This window comes from Coregonus clupeaformis, chromosome 11 (assembly GCF_020615455.1).
Source record: "Coregonus clupeaformis isolate EN_2021a chromosome 11, ASM2061545v1, whole genome shotgun sequence".
Taxonomy (NCBI): Eukaryota; Metazoa; Chordata; class Actinopteri; order Salmoniformes; family Salmonidae; genus Coregonus; species Coregonus clupeaformis.
In genome coordinates, this window is record NC_059202.1 from 48,109,785 (window position 1) to 48,128,154 (window position 18,370).

An 18,370-nucleotide genomic window follows, 5' to 3' on the forward strand; every position below is an offset into this window, starting at 1 on the left:
GAATGAGTTGTACAAGGCCATAAATCAACAGGAAAACGCTCATCCAGATGCAGCGCTCCTAGTGGCCGGGGGACGTTAATGCAGGGAAACTTAAATCCGTTCTACCTAATTTCTACCAGCATGTTAAATGTGCAACCAGAGGAAAAAAAACTCTAGACCACCTTTACTCCACACACAGAGACGCATACAAAGCTCTCCCTCGCCCTCCATTTGGCAAATCTGACCATAACTCTATCCTCCTGATTCCTGCTTATAAGCAAAAACTAAAGCAGGAAGCACCAGTGACTCGGTTAATAAAAAAAGTGGTCAGATGACGAGATGCTAAGCTACAGGACTGTTTTGCTAGCACAGACTGGAACATGTTCTGGGATTCTTCAGACAGCATTGAGGAGTACACCACATCAGTCACTGGCTTCATCAATAAGTGCATCGATGATGTCGTCCCCACAGTGACCGTACGTACATACCCCAACCAGAAGCCATGGATTACAGGAAACATCCGCACTGAGCTAAAGGGTAGAGCTGCCGCTTTCAAGGAACGGGACTCTAACCCGGACGCTTAAAAGAAATCCCGCTATGCCCTCCGACGAACCATCAAACAGGCAAAGAGTCAATACAGGACTAAGATTGAATCGTACTACACTGGCTCTGACGCTCGTCGGATGTGGCAGGGCTTGAAAACTATTACAGACTACAAAGGGAAGCACAGCCGTGAGCTGCCCAGTGACACAAGCCTACCAGACGAGCTAAACCACTTCTATGCTCGCTTCGAGGCAAGCAACACTGAAGCATGCATGAGAGCACCAGCTGTTCCGGATGACTATGTGATCACGCTCTCCGTAGCCGATGTGAGTAAGACTTTTAAGCAGGTCAACATTCACAAGGCCGCAGGGCCAGACGGATTACCAGGACGTGTACTCCGAGCATGTGCTGACCAACTGGCAAGTGTCTTCACTGACATTTTCAACCTGTCCCTGACTGAGTCTGTAATACCAAGCAGACCACCATATGTTTCAAGCAGACCACCATAGTCCCCGTGCCCAAGGACTCTAAGATAACCTGCCTAAATGACTACCGACCCGTAGCACTGACGTCTGTAGCCATGAAGTGCTTTGAAAGGCTGGTCATGGCTCACATCAACAGCATTATCCCAGAAACCCTAGACCCACTCCAATTTGCATACCGCCCCAACAGATCCACAGATGATGCAATCTCTATTGCACTCCACACTGCCCTTTCCCACCTGGACAAGAGGAACACCTACGTGAGAATGCTATTCATTGACTACAGCTCAGCATTCAACACCATAGTGCCCTCTAAGCTCATCACTAAGCTAAGGATCCTGGGACTAAACACCTCCCTCTGCAACTGGATCCTGGACTTCCTGACGGGCCGCCCCCAGGTGGTAAGGGTAGGTAACAACACATCTGCCACACTGATCCTCAACACGGGGGCCCCTCAGGGGTGCGTGCTCAGTCCCCTCCTGTACTCTCTGTTCACCCATGACTGCATGGCCAGGCACGACTCCAACACCATCATTAAGTTTGCAGACGACACAACAGTGGTAGGCCTGATCACCGACAACGATGAGACAGCCTATAGGGAGGAGGTCAGAGACCTGGCTGTGTGGTGCCAGGACAACAACCTCTCCCTCAACGTGACCAAGACAAAGGAGATGATTGTGGACTACAGGAAAAAAAAGAGGACTGAGCACGCCCCCATTCTCATCGACGGGGCTGTAGTGGAACAGGTTGAGAGCTTCAAGTTCCTTGGTGTCCACATCACCAACGAACTATCATGGTCCAAACACACCAAGACAGTCGTGAAGAGGGCACGACAAAGCCTATTCCCCCTCAGGAGACTGAAAAAGATTTGGCATGGGTCCTCAGATCCTCAAAAATTATACAGCTGCACCATCGAGAGCATCCTGACTGGTTGCATCACCGCCTGGTATGGCAACTGCTTGGCCTCCGACCGCAAGGCACTACAGAGGGTAGTGCGTACGGCCCAGTACATCACTGGGGCCAAGCTTCCTGCCATCCAGGACCTCTATACCAGGCGGTGTCAGAGGAAGGCCCTCAAAATTGTCAAAGACTCCAGCCACCCTAGTCATAGACTGTTCTCTCTGCTACCGCACGGCAAGCGGTACCGGAGTGCCAAGTCTAGGTCCAAAAGACTTCTCAACAGCTTCTACCCCCAAGCCATAAGACTCCTGAACAGCTAATCATGGCTACCCGGACTATTTGCACTGCCCCCCACCCCATCCTTTTTACGCTGCTGCTACTCTGTTAATTATTTATGCATAGTCACTTTAACTCTACCCACATGTACATATTACCTCAACTAGCCGGTGCCCCCGCACATTGACTCTGCAACGGTACCCCCCTGTATATATAGCCTCCCTACTGTTATTTTATTTTACTTCTGCTCTTTTTTTTCTCAACACTTTTTTTGTTGTTGTTTTACTTGTACTTTTTTGTTAAAAATAAATGCACTGTTGGTTAAGGGCTGTAAGTAAGCATTTCACTGTGATGTCTGCACCTGTTGTATTCGGTGCATGTGACCAATAACATTTGATTTGATTTGATTTGATAAGTGGGGGCTGGAATACGGCGACGATTCGCCTGGAGCTGATACCGGTCAGAAACTCTAAGGAGGGCCTTTCTGGCCCGATGCCAGGTCCGGTGGCAACGACGAATGTGGGCCTGGACAGAGGGAACCGAGAGATCCCTCTCCTGAGAAGAAAACAAGGGAGGTTGGTAGCCGTACAGGCACTGGAAGGGAGACATCCCAGTGGCAGATGTAGGGAGAGTATTATGGCAGCGCAGCGTGGACTCCATCTTCTGGTTGGCTCTCTCCGCCTGACCATTAGATTGGGGTGAAATCCAGATATGAGACTGACTGTAGCTCCAATGGCCAAACAGAAGGACTTCCAGACAGCAGAGGTAAACTGAGGACCACGGTCGGAAACTATGTCACTGGGCAACCCGTGGACCCTGAAAACCTCCCTAACAAGGATCTCGGACGTCTCAGTGGCAGAGGGAAGCTTGGAGATGGGAACAAAGTGGGTGAACTTGCTGAATCTGTCCACAATAGTCAGAATGACTGTGTTCCCATCAGAAGAGGGCAACCCAAGTCCAGGGCCAGATGTGACCATGGTCGCCGGGGAATAGGTAGGGGATGAAGAAGCCCAGAGCTGGGCCGATTGGTACTCTTATTCTGCGCACAAACTGGACAGGCAGCAACAAACCTCTGGGTATCTTCTCCCATGGCAGGCCACCAAAATCGTCTGCGCAGTAACGCCATAGTCCGAGCCATGCCAGGGTGACAAGCCATCTTGCTGGTGTGGGACCATTGGAGGACAGCAGAACGGCACAAACAACCGACCGGGTGGACCGTTACCGGGACCGGGCTGCGTCCGAAGGGCCGCCATAACCTCCTCCTCAATCCTCCATGTAACTGCTCCCACAACGAAGTTCTGGGGAAGAATCGTCTCAGTCTTGGCCCCACTCTCCTCCATCTTGGAGAACATCCGGGACAAGGCGTCCACCTTGCCGTTCTTGGAACCAGGTCGGAACGTCAGGGATAAATTAAATCGTCCAGAAAACAAAGCCCACCTGGCCTGACGGGAGTTGAGACGTCTAGCCGATTGCACATAAGCAAGATTCTTGTGGTCAGTCCAGACAACAAACGGTTGCTCCGCCCCCTCCAACCAGTGGCGCCACTCCTCCAAGGCAAGTTTCACCGCGAGAAGCTCCCGGTTACCCACATCGTAGTTTCTCTCCGCAGGCGAAAGCCGACGAGAGTAGAAGGCGCAGGGATGGAGTTTACCGTCAGTGGAGCTACGCTGGGACAGGATGGCGCCAACCCCCACATCAGACGCGTCCACTTCTACGACAAACTGACGGGAAGTGTCAGGTTGAGAGAGAATCGGGGCGTTGGTGAATCGGTTCTTCAAGTCCAGAAATGCTTGGTCTGCCTCAGGATTCCAACAGAAGGTTCTGGTGCTAGAAGTCAGAACAGTTAGTGTTTATTGTTACAATTAAAATTAAAATAACACTATTATATAACATATTTAACATATATTTTAATATTCCTGTAGAACTGTAAAAAAGAGTGAGATCATTTGAGCTTTAGAAACAAGTGCTTTCATAAATGCATGGCGGGCCTCGTTTCGCTGGAGCAGTGTAAAATAAGCTTTATGTCAATGACGCAGCCTTAACCAATTTTGTTTATTTACATAGGGAGTTTGATTGTCCAACATCAGTTTCAGCATTTATTTATTTAGTCTCCGCCTAGAGTGGCCTCTTTCCTCTGCAGTCAGCGATGTTTTCTCTCGGTAGCTGTCCATGGTCCTGAAATCAAATCATCTGAGAGAGGCAGAGAGAGGAGAGAGAGAGAGGGGGAGAAAGAGAGAGAAAGAGAGTGAGAGAGCGAGATTAGGATGTAGTCTATTTAAATCTAAAAAATACAAAGTAAACAGGTGATAGATAATTGAGTATTTTATTCAAAGACAAGTTGACTCGCCTGGCCTTCCTGGCAGCAAAAGCATGCACTGCTTGTTGGAGGTTGATTTTGTAAGACAACTCGTGCTCAATTGATATGGTGGCGAGTCCATTGAGTCTCTCTTGACTCATAGTAGAGCGCAGGTAGTTTTTTATGAGTTTGAGCTTGGAGAATGTGCGCTCTCCACTTGCCACTGTCACCCGGAGTGTGAGAAGAACTCTCAGGGCAACAAAGGCATTGGGATACAAGGAGGCCATTTGGTGTCTGGATATGTACAGTGAGGAAAACAAGTATTTGATCCCCTGCTGATTTTGTACGTTTGCCCACTGACAAAGAAATGATCAGTCTATAATTTTAATGGTAGGTTTATCTGAACAGTGAGAGACAGAATAACAACACAAAAATCCAGAAAAACGCATGTCAAAAATTTTAGAAATTGATTTGCATTTTAATGAGGGAAATAAGTATTTGACCCCCTCTCAATCAGAAAGATTTCTGGCTTCCAGTTGTCTTTTATACAGGTAACGAGCTGAGATTAGGAGCACACTCTTAAAGGGATCTGTACTTCTCCACAACTTTGTCCCTGACCTGTTTGGAGAGCTCCTTGTTCTTCATGGTGCCGCTTGCTTAGTGGTGTTGCAGACTCTGGGGCCTTTCAGAACAGGTGTATATATACTGAGATCATGTGACACTTAGATTGCACACATGTGGACTTTATTGAACTAATTATGTGACTTCTGAAGGTAATTGGTTGCACCAGATCTTATTTAGGGGGTTCAAGGCAAAGGGGGTGAATACATATGCACGCACCACTTTTCCGTTATTTATTTTTTAGAATTTTTTGAAACAAGTTATTTTTTTCCATTTCACTTCACCAATTTGGACTATTTTGTGTATGTCCATTACATGAAATCCAAATTAAAATCAATTTAAATTACAGGTTGTAATGCAACAAAATAGGAAAAACACCAAGGGGGATGAATACTTTTGCAAGGCACTGTACCTCTTCAGTCTTCCACATGCTGGATGTTTTCAACATTTTGCATACTGCATTAGAAAAGGGAACAGAGAGAAATTGCCTATAAGCAAACTAAGGACGTATTTTTTATGTTTAAACGTTCCATGTCAGCTGCTTTAATGAACTGATAAGCACATCCAAACAGAAAAACTGTGGCTACTATTAACCAATCAACTATTAACCAATCAACCTCAAATGTATTTCGTCTCCTGTTCTTTACTGACACTGCCTTTTGTAGAAGCAATGTATACAACTTTTTAAATGTTGCATGTGCCTATAACAGAATCAGAAATCATGTCATGATTGTATTTGTTAATTGTTTGTTGCTATGAAAGATTTTAAATGTACTGTATGGTTGCACTTATTTTTACATCACAGCACCCTTCTCCCCTTGCATGTAGTCATACTATGAGCAGAGGAGGAGGCTGTCTGTTTTATTGTTGAATCTATAGTGAAAATGTTTGACATTCTTTAGGTAAAGAATTACCAAATATGGATGGCTTAATTAAAGATTTGAATACAGAAATATCTGTGGAAAGTTTGATATATTGCCATTACATGTTCAATTTGATCACAATGTTTTCCAGCACGTGTATGCCACATCTTCCATTACCCATTGGCCTTTGAGATGTCGGATTTTAGAATATTGTATGGAATAGAAAAATAGCTAGTCAGATGATGTCTGTCCCCTTTTGGCACTATCTTGAGACACTACCTCCGATTTTAAATTAATGTATATTTGCCTTTATTGTAACTTTTAACTTATGATGAACCTAAGAGCTGAAGTTCTGAAATGCCTTAATATAAATGTCATGAAATGTTGATCACTCAACATGTGGTGCAGTGATGTGTTCAATAGAGCAAGAATAAAATGCAAAACATACCCACATAGGTAGTTTGTTAAAATAAAAAAAAAACATACTTTATTGCCATTTTCACAATAGATTATACACTTAAAACCAATAAGAGCAAAAATGTAAGACTACTTCCATTTGAGTTAAATACAAAAACAATGCATCAGAATTAGCAACATTCTGCTACAATATGCAAGATGGGAGCGTTATTAAACCAATGATTTAATAAGCATATTTTAGTAATGCAAACCTTATTTACAAAACAATTACTTCATGCCATGCTCCTTCCTTTACTTCGAGAACAGAATCAATCCTTCAAGTTTGATGAGTTTTAACTTCATAGATGGAAAAGCAAAATAGCAAGTTTAGCTAACAGTGGTATGAACTGACAGGGCCTGGAAACAGGGTTGGGGTCAATTCCAGAAGTAAACTGACATTCCAATTCCTACTCAGATTTTCCTAAATGCTTCTCTATGAGGAAAAATTGGAATTTCACTTTACTTCTTGAAATGACTGAATTAAAATGGAATTGACCCCAACCCTGCACAGAAGAGAAATGTTATGGTTTGACCATGGAATTCTAAATCCTTCAACAACAAAAAAAAGGCTAGATTAAGTTACACATATTACAGCATTCTGCACATGGAAACTGTACACTATAACCCTAACTTGACACTTAAAAAGCACTGAGTGGTTAGCATCCATGAGTATATACAGACAATAGTGCCACGATACTCAACAAAAAAATAGTCCACTTACAGTATATTGTACAATGAGACGGGTGCTTTTTTTCAAATTTATACACAGAGGGGGTTGCCCTGAAAAAGAAGGCCAGGAAAAGAGCAGGGTGTTGGTAAAGCCAAGGCTTGGTGGGTATCGGGGTCGAGGGTGGGGGCTGGCTAACACATTGGATAGACTGGGTATAGAGATGGGGTTGGCGGTCAGGGGTTGTTTATTGGCGGTTGCTCTTTATCCGTTCCAGCCTCTTCTTGAGGTCGTCGAGGTTGGCGGAGGGGGACGAGCAGCGTGTGGGGCTGTGGGAGTGGGACTGCTCCTGCTGGAAGTGGGACTCGCGGGACTCTTTGAGCTGAGACAGTTTGCTTTGGAGCATGTCTGTGGAGGAGGCCACCGAGGGCTTGGACAGCAGGGACGTCATGGGACGCGTCTGTCCACTGTCCCCCTCCTCCTGCGGCAACAGCTGAGCCTGCTATTAAGATGGAGAAGGGAGACGGGAGAGAGAGAGAAGAGAAAATGAGGGAGGGGAAAGGAGAGGAAGGGGGGGGGGAAAGAACAGGTGATCAGTTTTCGAATTTAAAGTAAGCTAGCCAAGAAACAATGCTACATCACTGTGGGTGTGACACTAGCTATAATATGATGGGGACACTCATCAATACAGCAAGTAGTCAAATTCTACATCAACATCATAATATGAATGTGAAATTGTAAGCCAAGTGGCATCAATGTGATCAATATTAAACTAACCCTGGAGTTGTTCTCCAGTCCCTGTCTCTGTCTCAGTATCTTCAGTCTCTCGTAGTACACTGCAGGTTTCATCTCCTCTCCGTTCAGAGGCACTGAGCCAGAGTCTAGGCCATGTTGGGGAATCACTGTAAGAGAGAAACATTTAACTTCAACAGAACTCTTCACAGCAACTGAAGTGCTTTTCAACCAGTCCAGCACATGCATTTACAGTAATATCAATGAATGCATTTGCAAAGTATTAAGACCCCTTGACTTTTTCAACATTTGTTACGTTACAGCCTTATTCTAAAATTAATTAATTCATTTTCCCCTCATCAATCTACACATAATACCCCATAATGACAAAGCAAAAACAGGTTTTTAGAATTTTTTGCAAATGTATTAAAAATAAAAAACAGAAATATCACATTTACATAAGTATTCAGACCCTTTAATCAGTACTTTGTTGAAGCACCTTTGGCAGCGATTACAGTCTCAAATCTTCTTGGGTATGACGTTACAAGCTTGGCACATCTGTATTTGGGGAGTTTCTCCCATTCTTCTCTGCAGAACCTCAAGCTCTGTCAGGTTGGATGGGGATTGTCGCTGCACAGCTATTTTCAGGTCTCTCCAGAGATGTCCGATCGGGTTCAAGTCCGGGCTCTGGCTGGGCCACTCAAGGACATTCACAGACTTGTCCCGAAGCCACTCCTGCGTTGTCTTGGCTGTGTGCTTAGAGTCGTTGTCCTGTTGGAAGGTAAACCTTCGCCCCAGTCTGAGGTCCTGAGTGCTCTGGAGAAGGTTTTCATCAAGGATCTCTCTGTACTTTGCGCCGTTCATCTTTCCCTCGATCCTGACTAGTCTCCCAGTCCCTGCCGCTGAAAAACATCCCCACAGCATGATGCTGCCATGCTTCACGATAGGGATGGTGCCATGTTTCCTCCAGACGTGACGCTTGGCATACAGGCCAAAGAGTTCAATCTTGGTTATCAGACCAGATAATCTTGTTTCTCATGGTCTGAGAGTCTTTAGGTGCCTTTTGGCAAACTCCAAGCGGGCTGTCATGTGCCTTTTACTGAGGAGTGGCTTCTGTCTGGCCACTCTACCATAAAAGCCTGATTGGTGGAGTGCTGCAGAGATGGTTGTCCTTCTGGAAGGTTCTCCCATCTCTACAGAGGAACTGGAGCTCTGTCAGTGACCATCGGGTTCTTGGTCACCTCCCTGACCAAGGACCTTCTCCCCCAATTGCTCTAGGAAGAGTCTTGGTGGTCCAAACTTCTTCCATTTAAGAATGATGGAGGCCACTGTGTTCTTGGGGACCTTCAATGCTGCAGACATTTTTTGGTGCCCTTCCCCAGCTCTGTGCCTCGACAAAATCATGTCTTCGACCTCATGGCTTGGTTTTTGCTCTGACATGCGCTGTCAACTGTGGGACCTTATACAGTGAGGGAAAAAATGATTTGATCCCCTTCTGATTTTGTACGTTTGCCCACTGACAAAGACATGATCAGTCTATAATTTTAATGGTAGGTTAATTTAAACAGTGCGAGACAGAATAACAACAAAATCCAGAAAAACGCATGTCAAAAATGTTATAAATTGATTTGCATTTTAATGAGGGAAATAAGTATTTGACCCCTCTGCAAAACATGACTTAGTACTTGGTGGCAAAACCCTTGTTTGCAATCACAGAGGTCAGACATTTCTTGTAGTTGGCCACCAGGTTTGCACACATCTCATGAGGGATTTTGTCCCACTCCTCTTTGCAGATTTTCTCCAAGTCATTAAGGTTTCGAGGCTGACGTTTGGCAACTCGAACCTTCAGCTCCTTCCACAGATTTTCTATGGGATTAAGGTCTGGAGACTGGCTAGGCCACTCCAGGACAATAATGTGCTTCTTCTTGAGCCACTCCTTTGTTGCCTTGGCCGTGTGTTTTGGGTCATTGTCATGCTGGAATACCCATCCACGACCCATTTTCAATGCCCTGGCTGAGGGAAGGAGGTTCTCACCCAAGATTTGACAGTACATGGCCCCGTCCATCGTCCCTTTGATGCGGTGAAGTTGTCCTGTCCCCTTAGCAGAAAAACACCCCCAAAGCATAATGTTTCCACCTCCATGTTTGACGGTGGGGATGGTGTTCTTGGGGTCATAGGCAGCATTCCTCCTCCTCCAAACACGGCGAGTTGAGTTGATGCCAAAGAGCTCAATTTTGGTCTCATCTGACCACAACACTTTCCCTCAGTTCTCCTCTGAATCATTCAGATGTTCATTGGCAAATTTCAGACAGGCCTGTATATGTGCTTTCTTGAGCAGGGGGACCTTGCGGGCGCAGCAGGATTTCAGTCCTTCACAGCGTAGTGTGTTACCAATTGTTTTCTTGGTGACTATGGTCCCAGCTGCCTTGAGATCATTGACAAGATCCTCCTGTGTGGTTCTGGGCTGATTCCTCACCGTTCTCATGATCATTGCAACTCCACGAGGTGAGATCTTGCATGGAGCCCCAGGCCGAGGGAGATTTACAGTTATTTTGTGGTTTTTCCATTTGCGAATAATCGCACCAACTGTTGTCACCTTCTCACCAAGCTGCTTGGCGATGGTCTTGTAGCCCATTCCAGCCTTGTGTAGGTCTACAATCTTGTCCCTGACATCCTTGGAGAGCTCTTTGGTCTTGGCCATGGTGGAGAGTTTGGAATCTGATTGATTGATTGCTTCTGTGGACAGGTGTCTTTTATACAGGTAACAAACTGAGATTAGGAGCACTCCCTTTAAGAGTGTGCTCCTAATCTCAGCTCGTTACCTGTATAAAAGACACCTGGGTGCCAGAAATCTTTCTTATTGAGAGGGGGTCAAATACTTATTTCCCTCATTAAAATGCAAATCAATTTATAACATTTTTGACATGCGTTTTTCTGGATTTGTTTGTTGTTATTCTGTCTCTCACTGTTCAAATAAACCTACCATTAAAATTATAGACTGATCATTTCTTTGTCAGTGGGCAAACTTACAAAATCAGCAGGGGATCAAATACTTTTTTCCCTCACTGTATAGACAGGTGTGTGCCTTTCCAAATCCTGTCCAATCAATTGAATTTACCATAGGTGGACACCAATCAAGTTGTAGAAACATCAAGGATGATCAATGGAAACAGGATGCACCTGAGCCCAATTTTGAGTGTCATAGCAAAGGGTCTGAATACTTATGTATATATCTGTTTTTTATTTTTAATAAATGTGCAAACATTTCTAAAAACCTGTTTTCGCTTTGTCATTATGGCGTATTGTCTGTAGATTGATGAGGAATTTTTATTTATTTAATCCATTTTAGAATAAGGCTGTAATGTAACAAAATGTGGAAAAAGGGAAGGTGTCTGAATACTTTCCCAATGCACTGTACATACAGTAGATTGCAACTAGTAAACCTCAATAGTCATTCAAACAATACTAACACTGCTTATACCAAAGTACCAGAGCTGATATCAGGATTGGATTCCCTATTACTCTGCTACAGATTATGACAAAATCTCTGGGTTAGACACATAGTAGACAGTCATTTCAGATCAAATATTACAAGGCAAATAACACAACTTCACATTTAAACTATTGAGTGGAATTCCTCTTTAAATCTTGCAGGGTTAGTACCTGTGCTACAAGTCTGGATCCTGCCTTTGCCCTCTCTCTCAGACTCGATCATGCGGAGGCCTCTCTCCACGTAGCTCTGGAAGAACTGAGACGTGTTCCTCAGGAAGGGCTCCAGGTCAGTGTCTGAGTAATTCTGTTTATACTCATATAGCTCAGTCAGGCCCTGGGGACACAACAAACAGTTAACTCACTAACAATTCTGGATTGGTACTGTAAATTAACACTATCTTTTACAATTACGACCTTAACAAGAGGGTGCAAATCATAAAATGAAGGTATGAATACATGAACGACCAAGGAAACAAAGAAAATAATCACCTCTTTTGTGTTTTCCTTGGAGCCAATCTTCTTGAAGATCTCAGAGAGGATGTCGCTCACTTTAGCTTTAGACATCTTGTCATCCTGGAAGCAGTAAGGATACATTATGCTATTATGGAAGTGGACTCATGTTGCACTGCAGACATGTTGTAAAAACCTTGTGTTATCCACAACTATTTTAAAAGCAGTGTATTCACTTGAACGATGTTAAATGAATCAAGTGATTAGAGGTTGGATTAACTGAACGTACCTGTCCTTTCTCTGTGCCCCGGTCAGACTTCATGCCAGAGAAGTTTCCAGAGTGTTTGACCACTCGTCTCAGGTGGGCCTCCAGCTCAGAATCATTCCTGTTCTCTATCATGGACATGTGGTCCAGGATCTAGACACAGCAAAGAAACATGGTCAAAACAACAACGGCCTCACTATGGTCTCCTTAATCAAAACCACAGAAAATAGACAGCATCTCCGGACAAATAAGCACCACTGAATAGTACCCCATAAATAATGGTAAGGTGGTTCAATTCAATAGAACTTTATTCTCCCTCAAGGGGAAATTCATCTGCGTACATAAAATACGACCACCCATACACACACACAAAAAAAAAAATTATGCACGAATGACTAAGTCGCTTTGGATAAAAGCGTCTGCTAAATGGCATATTATATTATTATATATATTATTGGATGTGAATGAGGTTTGGGTATGTATCGTACGTACTTTGGCTCCAGTGAGTTTACACAGTGTGTGCAGCAGGGTCTTGAGAGTCCTGTGGGGCACGTCAGACTTCAGCTGCTTCAGTTTCTCCTTGGGGAACACCTTCATGAAGTTGTGGACATCCAACAGGATGCGGTCCAGGTTGATGCTGTTGATGGTGTCTGGCAGGAACCGGATCATACGCCACAGGCACTAGAGAGAGAGAGAACCAGGGGGTTAAATATATTACATTTAAATTGTTAATTGAGCCTCAAAATAATTATTTATAATGATTTGGATTGGAAATAGGTAATCTTTTTATTTTTTTAGCTAAAAAAGGTAAAATATCCCAAAGAACAGGGAATACACATCTGACTAGCTCATGTGCAAACACCATACATATCATGCACAGATAAAAGTAAACACTCCCATAACAAATGAAATAGTGATACCTTCATGACCAGTTCAGAGAACATAGGAGACCCTGATGAGGTGGTTAGGCTGTCATGTAGCAGCACTAGAAGAGCACTGGGAGGAGAGAAAAAGAGATACTATATACAGTATTCTGGAAATGTCTTCATCTCCATCATCCTTAGCCAGGGTGCATTCTCCTGCTCTGTGCTTAGAGAGGTTCTCTGAAGTACATGAGCCATCATTGCTAACATTTCTCAGGACAAGGCATTTACAGTAATGTTGATTCATGTGCACTGTCCCCGTAAAACTAAATGTAATAAAGTCAAAGTTCTGACCTGAGGATGTTGGTCTGGTCAGACTTCTCCAGTACTCTGACCACTAGCAGGTTGACGGAGCGGATGAGCTGCTGTCCGTCCTCGATGTCCTCCACCCGGGCATCCAGCATCAGCGTGATCAGACCGTGCATCAGGTCCTTTAGAACCCCCATAGACGCCTCTCGCGCCAGGCTCTCCATAGAGAACAACTACAGTACACAGGAGACACACACACACATCTGGCAGTGTTACATATGTCCACAACGGTCTACTAAGCATACTCCGGTGTGCTTGGCTAAAAAGAGTTTGGTCAAATCAAAAATACAAAAAAATACAACAACTGTCCCTTTTAATGTTACTCTAGAAAGAGATCTCCACCTTGATACACTGTGAAAATATTCTGGTTTTAGATGTTAAAACAAAACCTCTTGGAACGAGGAGTTTGAGATAGACCTGGAGGGCTCTCAGACATTGAGGCTGCTGTGTTATGAGAAGAGCTACAACAAGACCAAGCAGAACAAAGAGGACGGAGACAGCACCGACCGCATCATTGGCAAAGGACAGATCCCGGTACGTCATCACCTTCACGACCTCTCTGAGTCACCACCGTCACGCTGTTACCTCACCATAGTGACATAGCCTGATGACGTTATGGTTATGACAGTGTGGTGAGATTGTGGTCTGAATGTCCAAGTATGAAAGAAAATGTATGCACTCACTAACTGTAAGTCGCTCTGGATAAGAGCGTCTGCTAAATGACTAAAATGTAAATGTAAATGTAGAGATTGAGCCAACTCTTTCAAACAGACCAGTATCGCCCCCCTAGTGGTGTGAATGTGTAGTCACTACTCACTGAGAGCATGTTGCCGATGATGCAGCTGTAGAGCTTGAAGATGTCCTTCTTGTCGAGGCGGTCGTCGGCCATGTGTGTGTTGTAAATGAGGCGCAGCTGCATGAAGGTGGCGATGAGGAACTGGTCGATGTGACCTGACATGGCCACCGCCTTGTCCTCCTGCCTCAACACCTCATCAATCTTGGGGGAAGGGGAGACAGAGGTTAATACGCAGAGAGACACTGTCCACTGCTTGCCCTCTTCTCTTTTCTAACTAGAGCAGAGTACTGTAGTTAGATAGGTCGGAGTTCGATGTTCCCTAGTCTCCCATTTCCAGACTTCCAAGTCCCCTTCACTCGACTATTGGAAGACGGAAATCGAGGCTTGATGTTCCCTAACCTCTTTTTCAGCCTATACTACAGTGATGTACCAACCTGTGCCAGAGCCTGTATGCTGGTGTTGATGTCTCCACTGGCCACCTGGGAAATGACAAAGTTGATGGTGGAAGCGGTGCTGTTGTGAAGATCATCAAAGTGGGGCGAGACAGAGCGGATCCTGGGGAAACACACACACACAACTAATTACATAACCACTCACTGTCGTTAGTCTTGTGATGCCACGACCATCACAAGTCTCTTAGATTTTAGAAATTCAAAACGGTTCTACAGTAGATCAATGCACATCCCTCCCAGCCAGTGTTGGTATAATGCTTGGACAGGTTAGTTGTGTATCCACATGTTAAAAGTGTAGTTCATCACTCAACTATTCATCACTCTGCTATTTCAGAACTAATGTAAAAAAGACTGAAATGGAAGTTCAGGCCAGCCAGGCAGCGTTGGTCTAAGACTTGGGAAAGTTTGGTATAAAGTTTGGGTCAGGTCAGACAGACACTCACTTGGGCTCTGGCATCATGATGGGCTCCAGCAGTTCGTCCAGTTTGTGTTGGACCAGGTCGGGCAGCTCACTGACCCGTGTGTGGTCGTTCTCAATCATGTCCAGATCCAGCTGAAACTCCTTGGGGATGGACGGGTGCGAGTGTTCCCGTATAGCGTTCTGAGCCCGCGCTTGGCTGGGGGAGGACAGAAGAGGATAATTCAGAACCATGTCATCGAAACCAACACAGACAGACAGGTAGGCACACATTATCTCTGTTCCAATATACCCGCACCAGAATACTACTTAGAATGGCTGAGTAATACATGGCTTCACTCTAAGTGGTTTGCTAGTATGGACACTGGAAGGTTGCCATTAACACTGGACGACGACGAGGAGGGGGAGTAGGGCTGTGGCGGGGGGAGTAGGGCTGTGGCGGTCATGAAATTTAGTCAGCCGGTGATTGTCAAGCAAATAACTGCCGGTCTCACGGTAATTGACCATTAATTAACAAACACATTTAGCATCTCCTGGCTGCCATGCATAGCCTACAAGCCGCTGATGCAGACCTTTGGAACATCTACATTTAAAAAAAGTCTAATAAATCCATGTAATATAGCCTACATCTTCACAATAAATCCATTATTTATTTTAGACAGGTCAAAGAAACATGATATGAAGAAAATGTAGTCTATTTCAGAAGAACAGAATAGCATACTCTGAGTTGTCCTTATGTTAGGTTGTGATCTGGCTATGCCATATGGCTGTGGGCTACACTAGTTCATTTAGCAGACAAGATTTGCTTATAATTCCGTGGCATTATTTTATAGTATGAAGAATACAATTGAACAAAGCTGAATAAAATAGAAAGGATATTTTCTCCAAACGATTTGAAAAGTCGACCTATTCTATTCTGTGCGAGAAATAAATATTCCAACCATAGTCTGGGACAGTTGTGGGATGTGATAGATCCCAAATTAATACAACCACTAGCATCAAAAAAACTTTTAACACAATGAGGCTGAAGCAATTAGGCTATTTCTTCACATTATAAGCGCAGCAATGCGCACACGGCAGAAGGCTATAAGCGCGAATGTTCCATTAGCGGGAAAACACCATTTATCAAAAGTGACCACAAATGAGATTATGCATGTAATGCTTTTATTATAAAAAGGTGAATTTTTATGGTGAAAATGATCTTCCCCAAACTTGAAACTCACGCGCTGCATACAATATGTATGCTAGTTAGGCTCTACACCCGTTGTAAAGTGGATTTTGAAACAAACCTTATCAAAACATATAGGCCTATGGGCTAGGCTACATGTGGTGTGTGGCTAGGCTACATGTGGTGTGCGGCTAGGCTACATGTGGTGTGCGGCTAGGCTACATGTGGTGTGCGGCTAGGCTACATGTGGTGTGCGGCTATGATTTGCCTTAAGCTGGGCATCATTCACAAGTGACAATATATAATTCACATGATAAGCTAATCTTGTCACCCATCAGACTATTCTTGATTTAATCTTATCTTTACGTATACTAAATAATATATGTGTGAAATTCGTTTTGATTTAGAACGGACCATCATCATGCACCTGTCTTGAAACAGGGGCAGCGGGAAAAAATACATGTAATCTATACACTTAAATAGCGAAAGGAGGACGCTTTTCCTGTGGTTCATTTTCATGCCAGCCAGGTAGGCTATACTCCTGTTGTAAAGATAAGCAATGTGTTTAATATTAGGAAAGTTGAGAAATAAATATAGTAGGCCTAGCCTATAGAAAGCTGATGGGATCCTCTTTTTAATAGAGGCCATCACTCTGTTTTCTCACGCAACTGCATAGCCTATAGAAATGTTGCACAACATGAGCTCATGGGCTCTCATTAAGTGTTTGATTAGAGGGACAATAGAGTGCTGAGTACCAGGCAGTTAGCACATTTGGTAGGCTACAAATGACCATCAACAGCATTAGAGCTTGGAGAAGCCTAATTACCGTGACTAAACAGTCACGTGGAAATGTACTGCCTTCTTGACTCGTGACTGCCGGTGTGGCGGTAATACGGTCACCGCAACAGCCCTAGGGGGGAGGAGACATAAACTGAACTACTTAGTTTAGACTGGTGAGTGTTACGTTTAGATTAATCTACATCACATCCCCATCCTGAGTGCTTCTGGAGGAGAGCAGAGTGCACACTGTCTGGGAGAGGCACGGCGGTACTCACATCCTATAAGTGCGATACATTATTCTGTCCATGGAGAGCAGAGCAGCGATAAGAGAAGAGCAATTATAAAGGATAAGAGAGGCTCAGCATTAACAGACCGCACACCATGCAATGAAACCAACAGAGGTTAGAAAATTGAGAAGGAAAGAATACACAAATACTCTTTTCACACCATCGTGCCAACCCAAACCGTGCAAACAAATTTCCCTCTGGCGAAAAAGTATGATTTTTTAATCTATACTGTGCTGGCTCAGATATTTTTTCTTTCACATTGTTGTTCAAGCATTGTTCCGGTATGTATGATGGATGCGTAACCAGGTCAGTGCAGTAGAGCTCAGCACGGTTCGGCTCATCACATCAGTGTGAAAAGAGTAAAAGACTGACATTGAGGAGGAACAAAGGGTTTATCCTTACGAGGGTTTGTAGGTAAGGTCTTAAGGCATGGACAGAATTTCTTTGCCATGAATGTGAGTAAAGTACAGCGGCACTTGTAACTACTAGATCACCAGACTAAAGTAAAAACACCATAGATCTGTTAGAATAGAGAGCCATGCTTTGGTAGGTAGTTGAGGAGGCACTAGGTCAGGGATTTGACCAATCCCATACTTGAGCTTGTTGGGCACTTCCTCCTGAGGTGGCTGAGCAGGCTTCCTCATGAAGGTAGCATTGGGGTTGGAGGGGTGTTCTCTCTGGGGCCTCTCTCTCTCTGCAGTCTGTCTGGTGGGTGGTGGGGCTGCTGCTGGGGTCTTCTTAGCCGAGCGCTTGACCCTCTCCTCTAACATACTCATCTCCTTCTCAGACAGCTGCAAAAGACAGACAAAGGATGTTTGAGATAAACACCGGAGATGACATCTCCAGAGGCGTATAGTCCATAGCAGGATACTACGTTAGCCAACTTGAATAAACATTCACATTTCCTGGTTCATTAATAAAGTGAAAGTTGACTATGGGTTGTTGGTTGAAACAGTCCATGGCCATTTCAAGCATATCTTTTAAAATTGACATTTTAGTCATTTAGCAGACGCTCTTATCCAGAGCGACTTACAGTTAAGTGAGTGCATACAGTTTTCATACTGGCCCCCCCGTGGGAATCGAACCCACAACCCTGGCGTTGCAAGCACCATGCTCTACCAACTGAGCTACACAGGACTTAAATGTATTCATTTCTGAACATTTATGCTAGTTTGCTGGCTAACTCATTGATCCTGCTTTGTGACATACCCTCTA

At 44.3% G+C, this 18,370-nt stretch overlaps 1 protein-coding gene across 4 annotated transcripts in view; it reads right to left on the bottom strand.

Moving 5' to 3' along the window:
* Positions 1 to 6,415: 6,415 nt before the first annotated feature.
* The window catches only part of LOC121577041 (cytoskeleton-associated protein 5-A), a 42,696-nt gene continuing 30,741 nt past the window's right edge, over positions 6,416 to 18,370 (bottom strand). For 2 of the 4 annotated variants that reach the window (XM_041890741.2, XM_041890744.1), the window contains 13 exons: positions 17,750 to 17,946; positions 17,144 to 17,167; positions 14,946 to 15,119; positions 14,485 to 14,605; positions 14,072 to 14,251; positions 13,240 to 13,427; positions 12,943 to 13,018; positions 12,515 to 12,703; positions 12,047 to 12,175; positions 11,797 to 11,880; positions 11,479 to 11,641; positions 7,861 to 7,985; positions 6,416 to 7,585 (listed from right to left, as the gene is read on the bottom strand). In XM_041890741.2, coding sequence (XP_041746675.1) covers positions 7,331 to 7,585; positions 7,861 to 7,985; positions 11,479 to 11,641; positions 11,797 to 11,880; positions 12,047 to 12,175; positions 12,515 to 12,703; positions 12,943 to 13,018; positions 13,240 to 13,427; positions 14,072 to 14,251; positions 14,485 to 14,605; positions 14,946 to 15,119; positions 17,144 to 17,167; positions 17,750 to 17,946 — 1,905 coding nt within the window. In that variant the 3' untranslated portion in view covers positions 6,416 to 7,330. The remainder of the gene's footprint in view (positions 7,586 to 7,860; positions 7,986 to 11,478; positions 11,642 to 11,796; positions 11,881 to 12,046; positions 12,176 to 12,514; positions 12,704 to 12,942; positions 13,019 to 13,239; positions 13,428 to 14,071; positions 14,252 to 14,484; positions 14,606 to 14,945; positions 15,120 to 17,143; positions 17,168 to 17,749; positions 17,947 to 18,370) is intronic. The other 2 variants (XM_041890745.1, XM_041890742.1) reach the window with 1 other exon arrangement.